Here is a 21,499-nt window from a genome sequence, read left to right on the forward strand (position 1 = left end):
CGCGCTCTCTCTCTCTCTTTCTCTCATTTTCAAATAAATAAAATCTTTAGAAAAATTTTAAAAAAATAAAGATAAGCCTGGATCTAAAAGCTGATTCAGCCACGTTCTATCTTAAGGATCTTGAGCAAGTCGATTAGGCTTTCTGAGATTCAAGTTTTTCGTATATAAAATAGGGATAACTTTCACATAGGGCTAATGAGGATGCTCGTATTTTGAGAAGACAATGAGATTAAAGATCTGGATGGATTTCAAAGGAGGATCTGGAGGTATATAATTTGACTTGAAAGACACAGGTAAATTAACAGTTAAAAGGTTCTAGGAAAACACTGTAATAAAAAGAGAAGACCCAGTATAATGCCAAATCTTGTACCCATTATTAACACGTAACCTGGGAGCACACGTGGCTGTTAAGATATGCTCACCATCAGGGCACCAAGCAAAATAGGTAGAATCAGAGGCCACTGGTTTAGAAATAAGTTTGTAGTTTTTAACATCCCATACTTCCATTTGTCCCCTCAGATTTCCAAATCCAGCTAGTACTAATATATGTCCGTGTGGGCTATAGTAGGCAGCATTACGGGGACCAGTTCCAAAGTCAAACACAGGATCACATTTCAAGTTGAAAATTGTCGCTTTGGCAGGCATAAAACCATAAACAGCACAAAACTCAGTAGAACTAGAATTCCAAACAACATCGTAAATGGGGCCATTTTTTGGCAATTGCACAACAGCACTTTCTCCATTCGCTGCAATGTAGTGCAGTGTTTGTTCCCCATAGTAGGATGCTCCTGTCTTGTCAACATCTGTACTAGCTATTACTAACACAGCAGTAGCTTTTTTATTCCATAGCATTGTAACCTTATCAGCTTTAAAGAAACTTTTATTAGCTAAAGCTGCATGAGGTCCATCAAAATTAGGGTACTGATACAATCTAACAAATGAAGGTGCACCCTTACTTCCTGGAACATAGACAGCCACCTTGTATGGTTGAGGTCCAGGCAATAACACAAAATCATTAATTTTTTGCAAATGCAATTTATTTGCAATTGTGTTAAAATTGTTGTTCTCAAAGAAGTGAACTTCGTTGTTAACATTTCGGGCGCAGACAGTTTCATCTTCTGACCAAGATGGACACCAATTTTGCATTTTTTTCTGGATGAAAGACTTCAAACATGTACCAGTTTTCACATCATAAAGTTGTAGGTTGGGTATCCCAGCTGTGCCATCTTGCACAAGTATGATGTCCCGTCAAATGGCGAATTATGGCAGGTTTCTTGGCAGCCATTTTTAGACGGAATATTTCCAGTAAAAGCAATAACTTACCAAGCAGTTCCAAATGATGTACCCAGTGAAGAACCTAAAGTTGCAACAGCTTACAGACCCCCAGCTTTAAGAAATAAGCCAATCACCAATTCCAAACTGCATGAGGAGGAACCACCTCAGAATATGAAACCACAAGTAGGAAATGATAAGCCATTATCAAAAACAGCCCTTAAAAATCAAAGGAAGCATGAGGCTAAGAAAGCTGCAAAACAGGAAGCAAGAAATGAGAAGAGTCCAGATTTGGCACCTACTCCTTCCCCACAGAGCACACCACGAAATACTGTCTCACAATCAACCTCTGGAGACCCTGAAATAGACAAAAAAATCAAGAACCTAAAGAAGAAACTGAAAGCAATCGAACAACTGAAAGAACAAGCAGCAGCTGGGAAACAGCTAGAAAAAAATCAGTTGGAGAAAATTCAAAAAGAGAAAGCCCTTATCCAGGAGTTGGAAGATTTGGAATTGGGCGTTTAAAGATTCACAGAAAGCAAGTTGTTACCAGGAATCAGTGCAAACACATTTTCTCTTAAACCCATTGGTGGACATGAAATAGCCATGTGCCCACATTTAATGTTCATCTATAATTTTAACCATTTATCCAAGATTCTGCATTTGTGTGAAATTATTTAATAATGTCTGTTAAATTGATTTTTACAACCTGCATCCTTTACCATGTCAACACATGATACAGAAAAAAACTACATGAATTTTTTAATAAGTTTGACAGATTGAAAGACAATGTCATTGGTTTTTTATTAGGGGACAGTATTTACCATACATGTGAATAAAAACATTTAAATTTAAAAAAAAAAAAAAAAAAGAGAAGACCGATAACTCAATTCCCAATAACACCAACATCTGTAGGGTTCAAAAAAGAAAAGCAGCTGGCATAGAATAACAAGGCAAGGCAAAAGAAATCAATGGCGAATCACTATAGATTGGAGGAATAGAAGATAAGGAAGAATCAATAACTCTGACATACACATCATATTAAAAACCAAGGTAGGAAGAGATGCTTGATGCCCAATTTTACAGATGTTCTTTTTTTTTCTCTCATTTTATTTATTTTTTCAGCGTAACAGTATTCATTCTTTTTGCACAACACCCAGTGCTCCATGCAAAATGTGTCCTCCCCATTACCCACCACCTGTTCCCCCAACCTCCCACCCCTGACCCTTCAAAACCCTCAGGTTGCCCCAACCTCCCACCCCTGACCCTTCAAAACCCTCAGGTTGTTTTTCAGAGTCCATAGTCTCTTATGGTTCGCCTCCCCTCCCCAATGTCCATAGCCCGCTCCCCCTCTCCCAATCCCACCTCCCCCCAGCAACCCCCAGTTTGTTTTGTGAGATTAAGAGTCATTTATGGTTTGTCTCCCTCCCAATCCCATCTTGTTTCATTTATTCTTTTCCGGGGTCTTTACAGATGTTCTTTAGTATTTCCCTGACCATCTCATTCCTCAGAGATGAAAAAAGAGATATAAAATATGGGGTAACAGAATGAGCATTGGACTAGGAATCAAAAGAATTACTACTAGCTGTTTCATTGAAACAATTATTTAAACTTCTCTCATCTATAATTTCCCTACTTTTTTTTTTAAATATTTTATTTATTTTGACAGAGAGAAATCACAACTAGGCAGAGAGGCAGGCAGAGAGAGAGGAGGAAGCAGGCTCCCTGCGGAGCAGAGAGCCCGATGTGGGGCTCGATCCCAGGACCCTGGGATCATGACCTGAGCCGAAGGCAGAGGCTTTAACCCACTGAGCCACCCAGGCGCCCCTAATTTCCTTACTTTTAACAGTAGGATGGCAACCATTCCTTTTAACCAGGCTTATCAAGATGAAGGCAGATAAAATGTTAATATACTCCATAAGTGACAAAGCACTGTATATTTCAATATGATAATGTAATCATTATTAAAATAAAATGCTACACATTCCAAGCTATTTTGAAGTATACCTTTAATTCATAACAGAAAACAAACACCATCAGTTGTTTTGACTGGGATTATTTTGTTAACTATTCTCCACCTGGGATAGGCTCTCTACCTATGCATGACCTTTATACATTGCCAATACAACCTATTATGAGTAATTAATAAGCCAATTGCTTTGAATAGATGATTCACTAATTATCTCAAAATTTCTAGAAGACAGTTCATTAAATATGAGTATAAAACACAAATATTTGGACCAAATTAAAAAAAAAAAACTTATTTATTCTCAGAGAAAATTTAGAATCACTTTTCTTTTTTTTTTTTTTTTTTTTCCCCCTTTTATTAATTTTTTCAGCGTAACAGTATTCATTCTTTTTGCACAACACCCAGTGCTCCATGCAAAACGTGCCCTCCCCATCACCCACCACCTGTTCCCCCAACCTCCCACCCCTGACCCTTCAAAACCCTCAGGTTGTTTTTCAGAGTCCATAGTCTCTTATGGTTCGCCTCCCCTCCCCAAACAAGACTTCTTTCATGACAGTAATGAAACTTTTGAGAAGAAACTTTTAAACTGTATTAAGAAATAGAAGATGAAAATAACATGGGATAGGTGATATTGCTGAATGAGAAGACTAGATATGGTTTATACGTGAGTTCTGCCCTAGTTCTAATCTATGCTTTGATTTAATTCCTCTAAAATTCCTAATGATATGTTCTGGACTTTGAAAAGTGATTCTATAGGGGGAGCGGGCTATAGAATCACTTTTCAAAGTCCAGAACATATCATTAGGAATTTTAGAGGAATTAAATCAAAGCATAGATTAGAACTAGGGCAGAACTCACGTATAAACCATATCTAGTCTTCTCATTCAGCAATATCACCTATCCCATGTTATTTTCATCTTCTATTTCTTAATACAGTTTAAAAGTTTCTTCTCAAAAGTTTCATTACTGTCATGAAAGAAGTCTTGTTTCCAGTAGATTTCCAAATGGATTACTGCTGGTATATAGAAAGCTATTGATTTTCTTTTCTTTTTTTTTTTTTTTTTGTACTCATACAGTAAATGTCCTTATGAACTTTTTTTTTTACTTCAAGTGGATTTTCACTTTATTCCCTTGAGTTTTCTATTTAGGTCATCAAAACATCCTTAAAGATGACTATTTTCTTGTTACCAAACATTTTAATTCTCATAAATATTACTTGTCTTACTGCATTAACTAATACTTCTTGAATAATAGGAAATAATTGTGATGATAATAGTCACTTTGTCATTTTTTACCTTTAAATAATAACAGAATCAAGATATGTTTCTTTCTGAAATTGAAACTATTATTTATATCAAATTAATAACACCATGTATAAGGTTAATACAATATTAATATTCTGAAAGTTGAATTAAGTGTGCAAGTATCGATCCAAGTCTTCCAACTTGCAAGATTAATAGAAAAATCAGCATATTTTTGGTGACTATTTTAGCTAGGATGACTAAAATAACTAACTTAAATATATAAATTTATAGCTCTCTGATGTGGCAATCTGAGTTTAAGCACTACAGGGTTGATCCTGCAGCTCCTTCTGCAGGCAAAACACACTAACCTCATCCCCAAGGCACAAGATGGCCTGCTACTGTGTCCATTTTCCAAACAACAAAATGAAAGAAGAGACAGGAAGAACACACCCCTTCCCTTTAAATACTTGACCTGACAGAAAAATTCATCATTTTATATACCTCCAAATGACAGAACTTAATTCTATGGTCAGCTTGGCTGAAAAATGGCTAGAAAATGTATTTAGCTAAGCAGCTATTTTTCCCAGGTTAAATTCTATTACAATATGTAAGTAGGGGAGAACATATTCAAGGAAGGCAGCTAACAGTCTCTGCCGCAATCTGACAGAATTTTAAGATATTAGCCAATGCTGATTTTCTCTTACACTTTTTAAAATATTTTATTTAAATTCAATTAATTAACATAGAGTGTATTGTTAGTTTCAGAAGTAGAATTCAGTGCTTCATCAGTCTTATATAATACCAGTGCTCGTTACACCACATGCCATCCTTAATATCCACCACCCAGTTACCCTATCCTCCACCTCTTCCCCTCCAGCAACCTTCAGTTTGTTTCCTATGATCAAGAGTCTCTTATGGTTTGTCTCCCTCTCGGATTTCTTCTTTATTTTTCCTTCCCCCTTCCTCTTGATCCTGTTTTGTTTCTTAAATTCCACATGTAAATGAGATATGATAATTGTCTCTCACACATTCTTGTACCATTTGTTCTCCATGAACTTCACCCCCAGTTTAGTCTGTGATAATCATTGTCTCAGAGAAAAGATGATACTGTCCAAAGTAGGAGAAAATAGATGAGCATAATTTTTAAATTTTAAAACTTCAATTTTGACTTAGTGAACAAACTCTTTTCCATAAATATGTATAGTGCACATAAATATTACTGAAACTAAGTAAAGGGTAGAGGACAAAGGGGGGGTGAAGAAATAACATTGTACCCTAACGGATAACTCATACAGGGGTGGTACAGGACGGGGCATACGTTTACAGAACTTTATGTCACCTGGTTCCTCCTTCTCTCTTGAGGGGAGAGCAAACAGTCTCCAGAGCTGTTCCAATCAATCTCTGTTCTAACACAGCTATGTTTACAAGTTACAGAAAAATCTAATCATGTCTAATATCAAATGTTCCACTTCACACTGTGAACAAAAGCCTGCCTGCTTTATTTCAGTTTCCATCTAATTTTGTTTGGCATCTACAGTTGGGGAATCCAAGTGTGTTTGTTTTTTTTTCCTTTCCCCTTTGTCTTTGACTCCCCCTGCATTAACTCTACTGTTGCTAGTTTCTGCAAGGCTAGAAGCCAAGGAAAAAGGAGCAAGTAGAAACGATTATACTAAATTGGTACCGTTATACCTGGCTTCAGTACTCCCATACTGTAACATGTGCCCAAATGCAGATTTTTACTTCTTAGGATCTAATTTTGTGTTAACACACAAGCACCCTCTTTGTCCCTGGATTTCAATGGGCTCTTCTCCACAAAGACTTTTTCCATTGGTGATTTTCTTTCAACATCATCTAAATCCAGGTTTCTTCCTAGGGGTCCAGCTCTGGAACATGAGAAACACACTCTGTCTCCAATGGATGGAAGTGAATCCTACACACCAATGCCTCTCTCCTCACTCTGAACAGTCTCTGATCTTCAGGTGTATGGGGTACCTTCTTGGTATCACTACTCTTCAAATCCAGTGGACATATAATCAGCTCTCCATTTGTGTTCTCTTAAGCAATTCTCAAATTGCTTAGGATAGAAGGAGCACTCAGAGGGAGGAGAGAGGAAATGCACCTAGCACTGAGCTTGATTATTTCCATTGGAACCAGTCTCCCTTCAAAGCTATAGCTTTGGCATGAACTGTGAGACGATTGCAAAATCAGTGCAATTTGTTTACCTGTCGTGCTTAACTGATATGCATTTATACTCCTCCTTGGCTTTTGGGATCACTACAGTATCTCTGAAGCCACAGAGAACGTTCCATTTAACATTCTGTCACAGCAATAGGAATTTGATTAAATTAAGGCCTTGAGTACCAGACGAGGACTGTGTGCCTTGAACAATAATAAAGTTTGAGAATTTAAAATATGGCAGAGTCATGAGAAATCTTGAGAAGATATTTCTATTAGCAGAAAATAGGAAAAACTAGCAAATGGGAGTTCAATGAGATGAAAAACTATGGATTTAGAGGCTACATCTATAAATTACGCTCTTACATCTTTCACTTTATACTTTACTTGAGTGAAGAAGAAAAATGAAATAACGAACCAGCCAATAAGATTACAGGTTTATCTTTACTGTCTTGAAATCATGCTTAGCAAAAATTGTGAAAGGTTAGCACTGGTACTTATACTGGAAAATAGTTATTAAGGGCTTAATAAAGTGTATTCTACTCCAGAGACTCCATTAGGATGGAGAAGAAAAGTAAAAATAACTACTTGAAAGGGGAAAAAAAGTAAAAATAACTACTTTAAAATATGAAGACTCATTGACTGGAGAGAGAAAACACAACCATAACAAAACTTCACAAGTTGCCTGCAAAATGTATGATAATGGCAGAGACTAACACTCTGTTCAGGCTAAGAAAAACTGGAACAGTTGCCCAACGCATGTTAATATGCTGCTCTTTTTGCCGTAGCTAATTTCTTATTTATGACAAAATCTGTATTGCCTTAGGCAGTTACTTAAAATCTCATTATGGTGAATACTTGCAAGTTTTAGAAACAAAATAGAAACATTAACAATAAATATTGATTGCAGCCTTAAGTGAATGTGTATGAACTTCATTGCTTTATAAAAAAAGGAAAAGAGAGAGAGAGAGAGATCATATACTCTAATAGGTCCAATAGAAATTACATAGGTGTTAAAGTTTTCTTTTGGCTTTTGATTGGAGTGTTATTACATTTTTTTATATTGTTCATTTAGTTCTAACTTAAATTTTAATATGTATCTAAGGGTCAGTTATTTTTTACTTATTCTTTGTTGGGAATTATATTTGTTAATACTGAATATCCATTCCTTTAAATGGACTATTATTTAAAACATTAAAACTTTTTTTCCTGCATAAGTTGTATCTTGAGAAAGATTAGTCACACATTCAAAACAAAACATGTCTAAATGATAGCATTAGAAAATATAATATTATATCTTCTCATTAAATCCCTTAGAAACTATGATACACATTGAAAAATAAATTTTGTAATTTGCTTTTTCATAATTTATTAACATTCAGTACTATTAAGAAAAATGCTTTTTAAAATTAATCACTTGATCTTAAAGAGCATGCTGAGCTCATCATATCCATTTTCAGTATATTGCATATTATAGACACATTAAAGATACCTCTCTTGCTTTGTCTTATATTATTCCTTGTGTCCTTGTATTTCTTGTCTCTCTTCCCTGAACCTCACTCCCATGCTCATTCTCCTTAGATACCTACACTAATATATTTAATATACATCCTTATACCAGCATTATCCTGAAACCAAAACTAGACAAGCTGTTCTAAGAGGGAAGTTTATAGCAATATAGGCCTATTTCATGAAGAAAGAAAATCTGAAACCACCTAAAGTTACACCTAAAGGAAAATAGAAAAAGAACAAACAAAACCCCAAATCAGTAGAAGGAAAGAAATAATAAAGATTAGAGCAGAAATAAATGAAATAAAAACTAAAAAACAAAAAACAAAAGAAAAACATAAAATAGCAACAATGCACATGCCGTGTACATGTGTGCACGCGCATACACACTCACACAACCCTCAATAGAACAGATTAATGAGTCCTGGAGCTGGTTCTTTGAAAAGATCAACAAAATCAATAAATCTTTACCTAGACTCATCAAAAAAAAGAGAGATGATCTAAACAAAATCAGAAATGAAAGAAAAGAAATAACAAATGCCACCATAGAAATACAAAGGATTATAAAAGATTATGAAAATTATATGCCAACAAATTGGACAAACTAGAAGAAATTGATAGATTCCTAAAATACATAACCTCTGAAAACTGAATCAGGAAGAAACATTAAATTTGAACAGACTGATCATCAACAATAAAAGTGAATCAGCAATTTAAAAAGGAGTTACAATACACAAAAGTCCAAGATCAGATAACTTCAGAGGAAAATACTACCAAGCAATTAAAGAAGAGCTAATACTTGTTCTTCTCAAACTATTCCAAAAAACAGAAGAAGGAAAATCTCTAAATTCATTTTATAAGGAACGTATTACCCTGATACCTAAAACTTATAAAAATCACTATAAAAACAAAAGAGAACTACAGGTCAGTATCTCTGATGAATACAGATGCAAAAATCCTCAATAAAATATTAGCAAACCAAATTCACCAACACATTAAAAAAAATCATTCAACACAATCATGTGGGATTAGTTACCAGGATGCAAGAGTGATTCAATATTCACAAATCAATCAATATGACAAATCACACCAATAAGAGAAAAGATAAAAATATATAATCATTTCAATAGATCAGAAAATGCACTTGAGAAAGTCCAATATCATGATAAAAATTCAATATCATGATAAAAATTCAATATCATGATAAAAACCTTCAACAAAGTAGGTTTAGAGAGAATATACCTCAATGTAATAAAGACTATATATGCACGACACATAGCTAACATTATACTCAAAAGTAAAATATTGAGAGCTTTCCTCCTGAGGTCAGGAACAACACAAGGATGTCTACTCTCACCACTTTTATTCAGCTTATTATTGGAAGTACTAACCATAGCAATCACACAACAAAAAGAAATAAAAGACATTCAAGTTAGTAGGAAAGAAGTAAAACTTTGACTATTTGGAGATAGCATACTATATACAGAAAACTTTAAAGACTACCAAAAAACTACTAAAACTGATAAATGAAAAAAAAGTGATAAATGAATTCAGTAAGTTTGCAGGATACAAAATCAATGTACAGAAATTCATTGCATTTCTATGTACTAATAAAGAAGCAACAGAGAAATTAAGAAAACAATCTCATTTCTAATTGTACCAAAAATAGTAAAATACCCAGGATTAAACTAATAAGAGGTGAAAGAACTATATTCTGAAAACTATAAAGCACTTATGAAAGAAATTGAAGATGACACAGACAAATGGAAAGATATTCCATGCTCATCATTTGGGAGAACAAATATTGGTAAAATGTCCATACTATCCAAAGCAATCTACAGATTTAATGTAATCCCTTTCAAAATGCCAACAGCATTTTTCACAGAACTAGAATAAATAATACTAAAATTTATATGAAAACACAAAGAACCCATGTAGCCAAAGCAATTTTGAAATCAAAAAACAAAACTGAAGGTATCACAATTCTGGATTTCAAGTTATACTACAAAACTTACAGTAACCAAAACGGTATGGTACTGGCACAAAAATAGACACATAGATTAATGGAACAGAATAGAGAGCCCAGATATAAATATAAACCCATATTTACATGATCAATTAATCTATGACAAAGGAGGCAAGAATATGCAATGGGGAAAAGATAGTCCCTTCAAATAGTACTAGAAAAACCAGACAGCTACATGCAAAACAATAAAAATGGACCACTTTCTTGAACCATACACAAAAATAAATTCAAAATGGATTAAAGACCTAAATATGAGACATGAAACCATAAAAATTCTAGAAGGAAATATAGCCACTAATTCCTTTGATACTGGCCATGGAAACATTGTTCTAGATATACCTCTTCAGGCAAGTAAATAAAAACAAAATTAAACTACTGGGACTACCTCAAAATAAAAAGCTTTTTACAAACCATCAACAAAACAAAAAAGCAATCTAGTGAATGGAGAAAGATATTTCCAAATGATATATCTAAGAAGAGGTTAATATCCAAAATATATAAAGACTTACACAACTCAAGACCCCTCCCCCCCAAAAATGTGATTTTATAAATGGGCAGAAGACCAGAATAGACATTTTCCCAAAGTTATACAGATGGTCAACAGCAATGTGAAAAGATGCTTGATATCATTAATAATCAGGAAAATGCAAATCAAAACCACAATGAGATATTACCTCACACTTGTCAGAAAGGCTAGTATCAAAAAGATAAGAAGTAACAGGTGTTAACAAATATGTAGGGGAAAAGGAACCTTCATGCACTTTTGGTGGGAATGGAAACTGATGCAGCCTCTGTGGAAACATGATGGAGATTCCTCAAAATAAAAAAAAAAAAAATAGAATTACCATATAATCCACAAATTCCACTACTGAGTATTTATCCAAAGAACATGAAAACACTAACTCAAAAAAGATAAATGCATCTCTATGCTTATTGCAGCATTATTTATAAATACACACACACACACACACACACACACACACACACACTAGAATATTGCTCAGCTGTTAAAAAGCAAAAAAACAAACAAACAAAAAAACTATGATATCTTGCCATTTGCAACAAATGGTTGGACCTAAAGTGTGTTATGCTAAATGAAATAAGTCAAAGTGAGACAAATACTATATGATTTCACTTACATATGGAATGTGAAAAAACAAATGAACAAGCAAACAAAAAAAGCAGAAAGAGACCCATAAATAATGGAGAACTGATGACTGCCAAAGGGGTAGTTGCGGGGGCAAGATAGGTGAAGGGGAGTGGGAGATACAGTCTTCAAATTATGGAGTGAATAAATTATGGGAATAAAACACACAATTTAGGGAATACACCACTAGTGTTAGAAGAACGTTACAAGGTGACTGATGATGGCTACCCTTGTGGTGAGCATAGCATGATGTATAAACTTGTAAAATCACGACATTGTACACCTGAAACTACTGTATTACTGTGTGTCAATTATAGATCAATGAAATACAAATATATTAAATATAAAAATCGACTACATGTTGATAGCCACTTTGTGCATTTGCTTTAAGTACACAAAATTTTATTAGAGAGATTCTGATAACCAATAAAGAATCAAGGAAAATCATCATTTTTTAAGATTTTATTTATTTATTTATTTATTTGACAGAGAAAGAAATCACAAGTAGGCAAAGAGGCAGGAAGAAAGGGGGGAAGCAGGCTCCCTGTTGAGCAGAGAGCCCAATGTGGGGCTTGATTCCAGGACCCTGAGATCACCACCTGAGCTGAAGGCAGAAGCTTAACCCACTGAGCCACCTAGGCACCCTGAGAGAATCATCATTTGTTTGCAAATGAACATCTCCTATTTTTTCTTCTACTTACTTGTAGAAAGGACCTGAAATATGCCTCATAATACTTGCTTGTATTCTAATCATCCATTTAGGTTTTATTACAATTTTAAAGCAATAGAATATGATTCAAATGCTTCGAAGCACATAGGGAATGTTCAATAATTACTGTTTAACATTTGCTTCTCCCAGTGCTTTTCATAACTGCCATTGAAGAAAAGAAAGATTTTAAAGAAAATCTTAGTTTTTAAATTTGTATATCTTAGTGACCAAATAGCAATTTTCTGGCTGTAAGTCCAGATCAAACTCTTACTACTCAGAGCTTCTCATTTTGTATTTGTGAACAAAAATTGTTCCTGGATTTTTCCAATTCTCATTCTATACACTTTCCTTGAATGCATTTATCCACACCCATAGCATCAGCAATCCCCCATGTCCTATCTCTCAGTTGTCTAAATTCCACAGCATCATATATCCAACAGAGGTGTTATATCCTTCAAAAATATTTAATATCTTCTGCTCACACTCTAGCTCTTTCTCTAACAAAAACATATTCACATACATGCACATACAGACATACTCCTTCCTTTCCTCTCTTTTCCCAATCTCATGTTAGTCTGGTTGCAGAGCACATTATAACCCATCATTTACTTCAAGCAAAGTATTATGAAAATAAATATATAAGCATTTTTCCCTCAGATCCTAAACAGGTATGAAAAATATTACACAGATATTAGATATAGCTTAATAGGTAGGTAGCGTTTTGGCAGCTGGGGGATGGAGATAGGGAGTGATATAAAGGCATATGGAGAGACAAAGAGGAATATAAGAAAATTCCAGCTTTACAAGTCTTTGTGTGAGTCTATTAAACCTGAAGAGAAAGAATTCAACTTCAAGTTTACTAATAAAACATTATATAAAATCTATTTTATGCTATTTTGTGCTATTTTGAAAGACTGTATCATTTCAAAAACAAATTTTTATCATTAGCCTTATTTAAATTTTTAAACCTGATTCTCTTAACCTATGTTATTCAAATTTTGAAAGAAGAAGAAAAAAAAAAAGGAAGAAAAGAAAGGTCCCAAATTACAATGCTTTATTTCTTGATACTTTTCTCAATGTTTCTAGCATGATAGTGATTAATGATCCCTGACTCTAGCTGCCTCTTATCAAATTCCTTCAGATCCTGATTTAGAAAGTGAAGCTTAACCTTTCTACTGGTGATCAAGGGTATGGGGAACCTTCTGGATAATGACAGACTACAAATGAGGAGTCCTCTAACTGGAAAGGTAAAGTCTGGGCAGTAAGATAAAGACTTTTAAAATCATGAAGTTTATGGATAGCTAGAATGAACTTATTCTCAAAATTTTAGTCTGCTAAAATCAGGGCGCTGCTAGAGAATTACTTAAAAATAATGTAGAACTGCTAGATTGAAAATCATCTATTTATATAGAACAATAAATAATAGTTCATGCATGTAAATAAATTCATTACTTTAGATATATTCATAGATTATTAATCTATATTTGACTGTGAAGATAAAATAAGAATGTTTAGAAATAATATCTAAATGTAGAGATAGATTAGGGGGATTTTTACTTTGGCTATATACATAAAACATCTAGCTTTATAGAACATTTTGTTGATCCTAGGGAGCATATATTTTATAAAACATATCTTCACAAATGTGCATGTCATCCTCATGCAGGGGCCATGCTAAACTTCTCTGTATCATTCCAATTTTAGCATACATGTTGCCAAAGTGTGCACTATAAAAGTTATCCTCTATTAAAAACATTTCTTTGTGTTCCGGATGTTAGACATGAGGCCTAGAGGTCTGAATGCTCTCAACTTTCCCTGCTGAGCTTTGCACATCCTCTTTGGAAATCTGCATGCTCTGAAAGATGCCCTCCTCACTCCCCACCTGGAAGACTCACCAGCACTTGTTCTGTGACCATCTTATAAGGCTCTTATTAAAAAATTAAAAAGATTCTCAAAAAAAAATAAAAAGACAAAGCTATTTTATTTATCAGTCAAGTGAACACATGCCAGAGAAAGAAGTACACTCAACAGTACACTGAGAGGGTGAAATGTACACTTTTAAGTTCTAGAATGGTGGAGAGTCAGTGGTGGCTATGCTTACGAAGGAGTAAAAAGAAACACTCTGGATGGAAAAGAATGTTCAAGGGTGACACACAGCAGTTTCAACATTTGTTATTGGTCATCAAAAGTCTTCAGAAAGATCCACTAAGAGTCTGGCAAAGCTTGAAATGACTATTTGTCTGGTCCTTTAATAGTTTTCTCTAGTAGAACCAGTTACAGCAAACACAATATCCCATTTTAATATCTCCTCAGCAAGGTTACACTAAGTGAAAAACTTCTATGATACACATTTATTCTTCTTATACTAATCTCCAGAATAAACCCCAAACTCTCACATTACTCCTTATCACTTGGCTTTTGATCTCTTAATTTGATCTCATTCTCAGCTCCCAAACCCCTCAGGAAATCATTGTCACTCCTTATCAAAATTCCCTATTCTCTCAATTTTTTTTTCTTGTTTACCAATTTAGAAATTTTTCCTTCCCTTCCTGCTCCAACTAAAACCTGACTTTTCTATGATGATTCTCTATTGCTAAGATCCCTTAGGAGGTAACTGGTTTTCTTTCATTCAACCTCAGATCATTTGGCTGCTAGGTTACCCTCTGTTCTTATTGTCTCTTTGAGCCCATTTTCCTGGTCGTAAGAGCCCCAGTTTCGAATCTCATGTCAACTGATTATGTAGTAGATTGAGTACTCTACCCCACAGTGCTCAGGTTTGCTAGGTTCTTTGCTTTAGCCAATAGGACAACTGCAAACATGATTTAAGCAGAGACTTAACAGTTTTCTTACACATGGGGCTCACTCTTTCTGCTTATGGGAACTCTGCACCCACTAGTACATGCACAGGAGCTTAAAGCAAGTATGTTATATTAAAAAAAAAAAGCCTTGGTCAAGTCATCCGCCTTGACCATGTACTCCATCCAAATTCTAGACATGTGAGTTCATCTTAGGTCACCCATAAGATGTGCCAGTGCAGACCAGAAGACTTTCCTAGCCAACCCACAGAATTGATGAGAAATAATAACTGCTTATTGTCTTAAAACACTAATTGTGAAGTTGTTTGTTACCTGGAAAATCTAACTGATATAGAATATAACACCTAATCCTAATGCTAGACTATAAGCTCTACGTGAGCAGAGTTGGTTTGCTTTTTTTCTTACTGCTGTTGCCCCAGCATATGGAAATTTTAGATTTTTCAATAATTTATTTTTGAAAACATAAAAATGTTAGAATGTTTTAGATAAATATTCCCTGAACTAAATATGAGGGAACATGTGTTACCTTAATGGCTCACAGTCCCTAAGAATTTGAATACACATATTATTTAGATAATCATTTTACTAAACTTACAATAAAATTATTTTTCAAGCCTCTATTCTAACATTGAGACACTGAAATAACAATAATGACGATATGGTAATGATTATAGTATTAGCATAATATTATAATAATTATTATTAATTGAGAAGCCTTTGATTCTTGACATTATACTATTTAATATTCAAGTGAAACTTATAAGGTAAACATTATTTGCCCTTATTTCATGAAGAGGAAGCTCTGATGCTTAATGAAATTAACCACTGATCCAAAGCTTCATAGTTAGTGATAGATTTTTACATTCAAATCCAAAACTTTAGTATTCTAGGCTATAGTTACATTTTTTTCTCTCAGGTCAATCTTCCTTATATCCCTGTTTGAAAAGGAGTTTTTGAGATAGAAGTATACTTAGAATACTATCTGATTCTATTTCTTATTTAGAAGGTAAGAAAACAGGGCAAAAAGGTCAACTAATGTATCTAAGAGGACACAGAAAATAATTCATTCAATAATGTGCCAGGAATTTACAGATTAGAAGTAAACTCACAAGTGGAAGACAAGGTTTTATTTATTGAGATTCTAACATAAGTTGGTCACTGGGTAGGCACACTTATAATGTACCCTGGTTTATTCCTCACAACAAAGTAATAATGTAGGTATATAATTTCTACTGGAGAGGAATCTCAGGTTCAGAATTCATTAGTAGATAAATGCCATATCCCAAACCTGAAACCTAAACTTACTCCTATCTAAATTTTAATAGCATGCCTTGTCAGTAAATACTGCAGCAATCTGGGGTTATATTTTCTTTTAGTATTTTTAACAGTGTTTTAGAAAGAGAGACAATCCAAGAATATAGTGTCTATTTAAAAAAAAAATCTCCATGTCAGAAAACTGGGATTCCCTAATCCCAGGGATTTTATCAGATAAAACAAGAGTCAAGTCAGAGGGTTGGGGGAGAAACATGTTTTAAAAAATGATTCAGAGACTGGCGTGCCTGAGTGGCTTAGTTAAGTGTCTGCCTTTGGCTCAGGTCATGATCCCAGAGTCCTGGGACTGAGCCCCTCATCTGGCTCCCTGCTGAGCAGGAAGCTGGCTTCTTCCCCTCCCACTCCCCCTGCTTGTGTTCCCCCTCTTGCAGTGTCTCTCTCTGTCAAGTAAATAAATAAAATCTTTAAAAAAAAATATGACTCAAAGAAAAAAAAAGATTCAAAGAGCAAATTTTGTTTCCAAAATAGAGTATCAGTAAACTTCATACAGCTGATGAATATGTTAGTATTATGATATAATTTGAATTTTTATTTTTGCAATAAAAACTACCACAAAATAATAACCTGAAAATAAAATCAAGATTCTATTTACGTAGTACAAATAAAATATTTAAGGATGTCTTTTGGAACATTGGGAAACACTTGTCCTCAGGATTATATAGTAATGGGTAGTTCATCTAATAAAATCTGATTTCAGGGGCCAAGGCCACCACTCACACAAGGGGTGATCAGTTCAGAGGAGGAAGACATGGGATGGGCAACTTCTGAACTTGCAGTATTTTATTTGTCCAACTGTCCACTTCCCAAACCAGACTGTGAATTCTTTAAATGATGGCAATAATGATTGATATAGAAAGGAAGGAAGGAAGGAAGGAAGGGAGGGAGGGAGGATGAAAGGGAGAGATGGAATAAAGTTACCAGGTAGAAAGTTCAGCCCACTGGAAAGATAGGACATATCTTGGTCAGAGATAGGTCAGGATGATGCATTATAGATGAAATTTATTAAAATGCATTAATATGTAACATTAAAGCACATATATGACATCCAGTGAATCCTTGTTCCTGGTACTACAATTGACAAAAAAGATCACAAGTTATTTTTAAATTTTTATGTATTAAAATTATTTAAAAGAGTATCAAATGAAAGTTCAGAATTTCTCATATTTACATGGATTTTGAGTAGTGAAATGTTAAAATGCATTTTAATATACTGATTAAAACAGCCTCAAACTAGATGAGAGTTACCATTTTACATTAACATAATGTCAACATAATTTTAATTTAAATATATTTCCATATCTTTTGATCAGAATCTTGTTAATATTCAAGTTCATTACTTCTTACTAAAGACTTATTTTAGAGGTCAGAGGAATATGTTAGTTAAAGTATGCTTACAACAGTTGAAATTTCTTAATTAAAAATTTTAATTGAAACATAAAATGTGCAGTGTACCAGTGGGCAAAGCAAACCAGATAAAATTTCTTTTGTGTATCTTTGGAAACTCTTGTGTCTCTTCTCATTACACATGAGAAGCTGGGAACATAGGTTAATATCCTCTTCAGTTCAATTTCATTTATTCCTATGATTGTAAATGATACTCAGAAATGCTATTTTTTTCTGGACTCAGTCCTAAAAACCTCTTCTCCACACCCAGGAAGCCTATCTTCCATGCTTTCTGAGAAACTTTTTTAACGAAGCACCTATATACTAATTCTTGAAAGTGACTTCTTATACAACTTTGCTATTTTTGAATCAGTATTCATGTCATAAAAAATATTTATCAGGCTATCTTAGGGGAAGACATAACTGTGGAAATCTATGAGTTAGGTCGCTAATGTATGCAATTAAAGGCATATACCAAGCATTCAAGAGTTTAAAGCTTTATCTTTGGGGACATACTGGCAGGCAGTCAGGAAAAAAATTTTTCAGTTAGAATGTGACCATCAAATACTGTCTTATTGAGTGACAGTTCCATTATGAATTTAAGCACAGGATATAAAAAGAGTCAATTGAACTACACATTCATCACTGCCTACAGTTGTGGATGAGAGGAAAATAACTTGTTAACATGGGTAGGTGGAGGTTATAGTTTCTAGGAGCTATTAATCTAGTTCTGGCTGTAACTCGATTACAATTGAGGTGTGTAAGGGAGAGGAAGTTTAGGAAACTGAGGTAAAAATAAAATAGAGACAATTCTTAAAAATATAGAGGATTATGGACTAAATATATGGCATTTGGGAGGCTAGGTATATTCCAAAGTGGAACTACAAAGACCTGCTTTTGACACTAATAAACATGTAATCTGTAGTTAACTGTTTAAATTTTCCAAGCTTCAATTTCTTCATCTAAAAACAACAACAACAACAAATAGCAAGGGAGTTTTTCATGATTTCAGTAATGGCGAGAGTCAACACTCTAGGTGTAAACCTAAGAGTTAACATGATGCCTTGACAAACTTCTGACATAGATGGGCAACTGCTTTGTTGTTACTGTTCCTGGCAATTCCTAACAGAATAGCGGCACCCTCAAATTCCACTAGAAGAGGTACTGGTTTTCAGGAGCTCCAGTAGTATTTTCAGAAAGTATGATATCAGAAGCTGTGTGTGTGTGTGTGTGTGTGTGAGTACATGCACACACTTCTAGGAAGAAGACATCACTAAAGAGGGGTACTAAAGAAGGGGAAGAAAAAAATGTTGCCATTACCAGGATCATTTCCCCTCTACCCACTTATTCCTATTACCTCATCTACTTTGGACCCTAAACTCTAGAATCTTGAGCTCATGAGAAGAATACACAGACTGCTATGGCTTTCAGTTCACAAGGAAAATTTACTGACTTGTATCATAGGAACAGACAATAAAATGTCTTAAATCCAGTGCAAAAGGATAAACTTTGATAACATTTTATGTGGGTGATATATTTTTCCATTTGCCCTATGCTTTCAACATTCAACTTCCTCCTTCCAATTTCCACAACAATCCATATTTCATAAGTAGTATATTATTAGAGGCAGGAAAGATAAGCAGAAAAGTGCAAAAGTTACCTCCAATGCAGAAATATTGGTCCCTTATATAGTCTTGGTAGTCTCATTTTCTTGTGGACTTTTACAATGTCATGACACAAAACACCCACCCTTGAAAAAGCCTTTGGTTGAAGCTGGATGCAAATGACATCTTAGAATAAAGTACATATCTTAGGAACAATATCAATAAATAAGAAAAACTCAAAAATTATATAGTCATTATATATCAAATAGTAAAATCTCAACGTTGAATATCATGGCTAAACATTTAATCACAAAACAGAATCCAGGATGAAAAAATTATTGGATGAGGGTCAGATGCAATGATATTGGTATTGGACTGATATTAATGATGAAATGCAAAATTTTTTTAAAAAAGTTAAGCATTCAGATCTTCCAAAGATACAAAGGGAAAAAGAATATTACTAATAAAAGCTGTTCCTCTTGACCTTTAGGCTTAGTAAACATAATTCAACATTTGGGCATGCTTCTTAAACCCCAATGGGAATTTTGGGGTTTAAGAGATATTCATTAGAATCACATCATGAAAAGAGAGTGATATCATCAAGATTTCAAAGAGGTCATTCCTGACTTTACTCCCTCTCACAAAGAAAACTAACACTTCATGGATAAAACAACAGTGAAAGAATCCTAGAACATGGAAGAGATGATGAAGTACCCCACTGCACCACAGAGACCAAGACAGACAGAACTGCAAAAGTGGAACAGCTGCTTACTCACTATGTTCCCCACCCCCAGGCCAGCACAGCACCATACCAAGAGGTATCCAGCTATGTTTCCTCCAGTGGGAAAAGAACCCAAAGTTGATGGTTCATCTCCCCCAACATTGTGGATTGCCTCTTGGGAGTCTCCACTCTAATGTCACCCCACAGGGATTGCAGGGGAATCTGTAGGCTCAACCACCATCTGAATCTGATGGAGAAGGTGGGTAAGGGCTCAAAATGACCAGCACTCAGATCCTGGCAAGCTAAGTTCCCACCAGCAGGATCCATGTAGCAGTCGCAACCAGCACTTCTGCTTATCAGCAGAACCAAGACAGTGGTACAGTTTGACCAGCAAGCTCAGGAGGGTATAGGTTTGCCTGATTAGGCAGAGTTTTACTGGCTCTACAGATTAACCTGCCCCTACTCAGACAGGAAAGCTGAGTCATAACCTGACTCACTGGTGAAAGGAACTCCTTGACTCACCAAAAAAGCTGGTCACAATGTCTGGTTGCTGTGTCACCCACTTTTGAGCAGGGAGTATAACAGGGCTGACTGTTTGCAAAGCAAGGCCAGTGGCCCTCTTTAGCTAGGAAACTAGATTTGTGGGTTGGCTTGAGTCAAGACCATAAACAAAAATTCTCACTGGCCTCGGAGCTGGTTCTCATGCTCTGCCTGAGCAAGGAAACTAATTCACAGTCCCACAATTGCCAGAAACAGCCTTCAGCCCACGCAACCCATGGAACATTATCGAGCCATAAAAAATGCAGAAGTCCTGCCACTTGAAACAACATAGATGGACTTGGAGAACATTATGCTAAGCGAGATAAATCAGAGAAGACAAATACTGTATAATCCCACATATGTGTGGAATCTTAAAAAAAAAATCATAGAAAATGAAACCAGGTTTATAGTTACCAGAAGTGGAAGGCTGGGGGAGAAGGAAATGGAAGGTGTTCAAAGGTACAAACTTCCATTTACAAGATAAATAAGTACCAGGGATATAATGTATAATATGGGACTATAGTTAACATTGCTATAATATATATGTTTATGTATATATATTTATATACATTTATTTATATATATAAATGTTGATAAGAGAGCAAATCCTAGGTGTTCTCATCATAAGAAAAAAATATTTTTTATCTTTATGAGAAGTCTGAGTTAACTAAACTTACTGTAATCATTTCACAATATATGTACATCAAGCTGTACACCTTAAACTTATACAATGCTCTATGTCACTAGCAATAAACTATAAAAAGAATTATATCATAAACCACATATAATACCTTAAAGATTTTCCAGAATGCTTTAGAAAAATTTTAACTGAAAATCAGAGTGCCATACTTCTATCATTGATATTAAGTATCCTAGGACTATAGGATCTGGAAACCACTGATTATAACTAAAAAACATAAAAACATAATATAGACCATCCTTCCTTTCACTTTTCCTGTTTATTAATTAATCATATTATCCATGACATAGTTGATAAGACAAAAATCAGGAAACATGAAAAAAAAATCAAGATTAAAGTAAAGGAAAACTAA

General features: G+C 34.6%; 2 protein-coding genes and 1 non-coding gene across 3 annotated transcripts; 1 reads left to right on the forward strand and 2 right to left on the reverse strand.

Moving 5' to 3' along the window:
- Window positions 1–315: 315 nt before the first annotated feature.
- Window positions 316–1,224, reverse strand: LOC123943382 (eukaryotic translation initiation factor 2A-like; the record flags this gene model as incomplete). The annotated part of the gene is made up of 1 exon (XM_046007560.1): window positions 316–1,224. A coding segment is annotated over one exon (909 nt), but the record flags the coding sequence as incomplete, so codon positions are not given.
- Window positions 1,225–1,227: 3 nt separating this feature from the next.
- Window positions 1,228–2,143, forward strand: LOC123947912 (eukaryotic translation initiation factor 2A-like; the record flags this gene model as incomplete). The annotated part of the gene is made up of 1 exon (XM_046014225.1): window positions 1,228–2,143. A coding segment is annotated over one exon (570 nt), but the record flags the coding sequence as incomplete, so codon positions are not given.
- Window positions 2,144–13,675: 11,532 nt separating this feature from the next.
- LOC123928248 lies at window positions 13,676–13,779 on the reverse strand. The gene has a single exon (XR_006815650.1). It is a non-coding gene; the product is annotated as a U6 spliceosomal RNA (small nuclear RNA).
- Window positions 13,780–21,499: the final 7,720 nt, after the last annotated feature.

This window comes from Meles meles, chromosome 1 (assembly GCF_922984935.1).
Source record: "Meles meles chromosome 1, mMelMel3.1 paternal haplotype, whole genome shotgun sequence".
Classification (NCBI taxonomy): Eukaryota; Metazoa; Chordata; class Mammalia; order Carnivora; family Mustelidae; genus Meles; species Meles meles.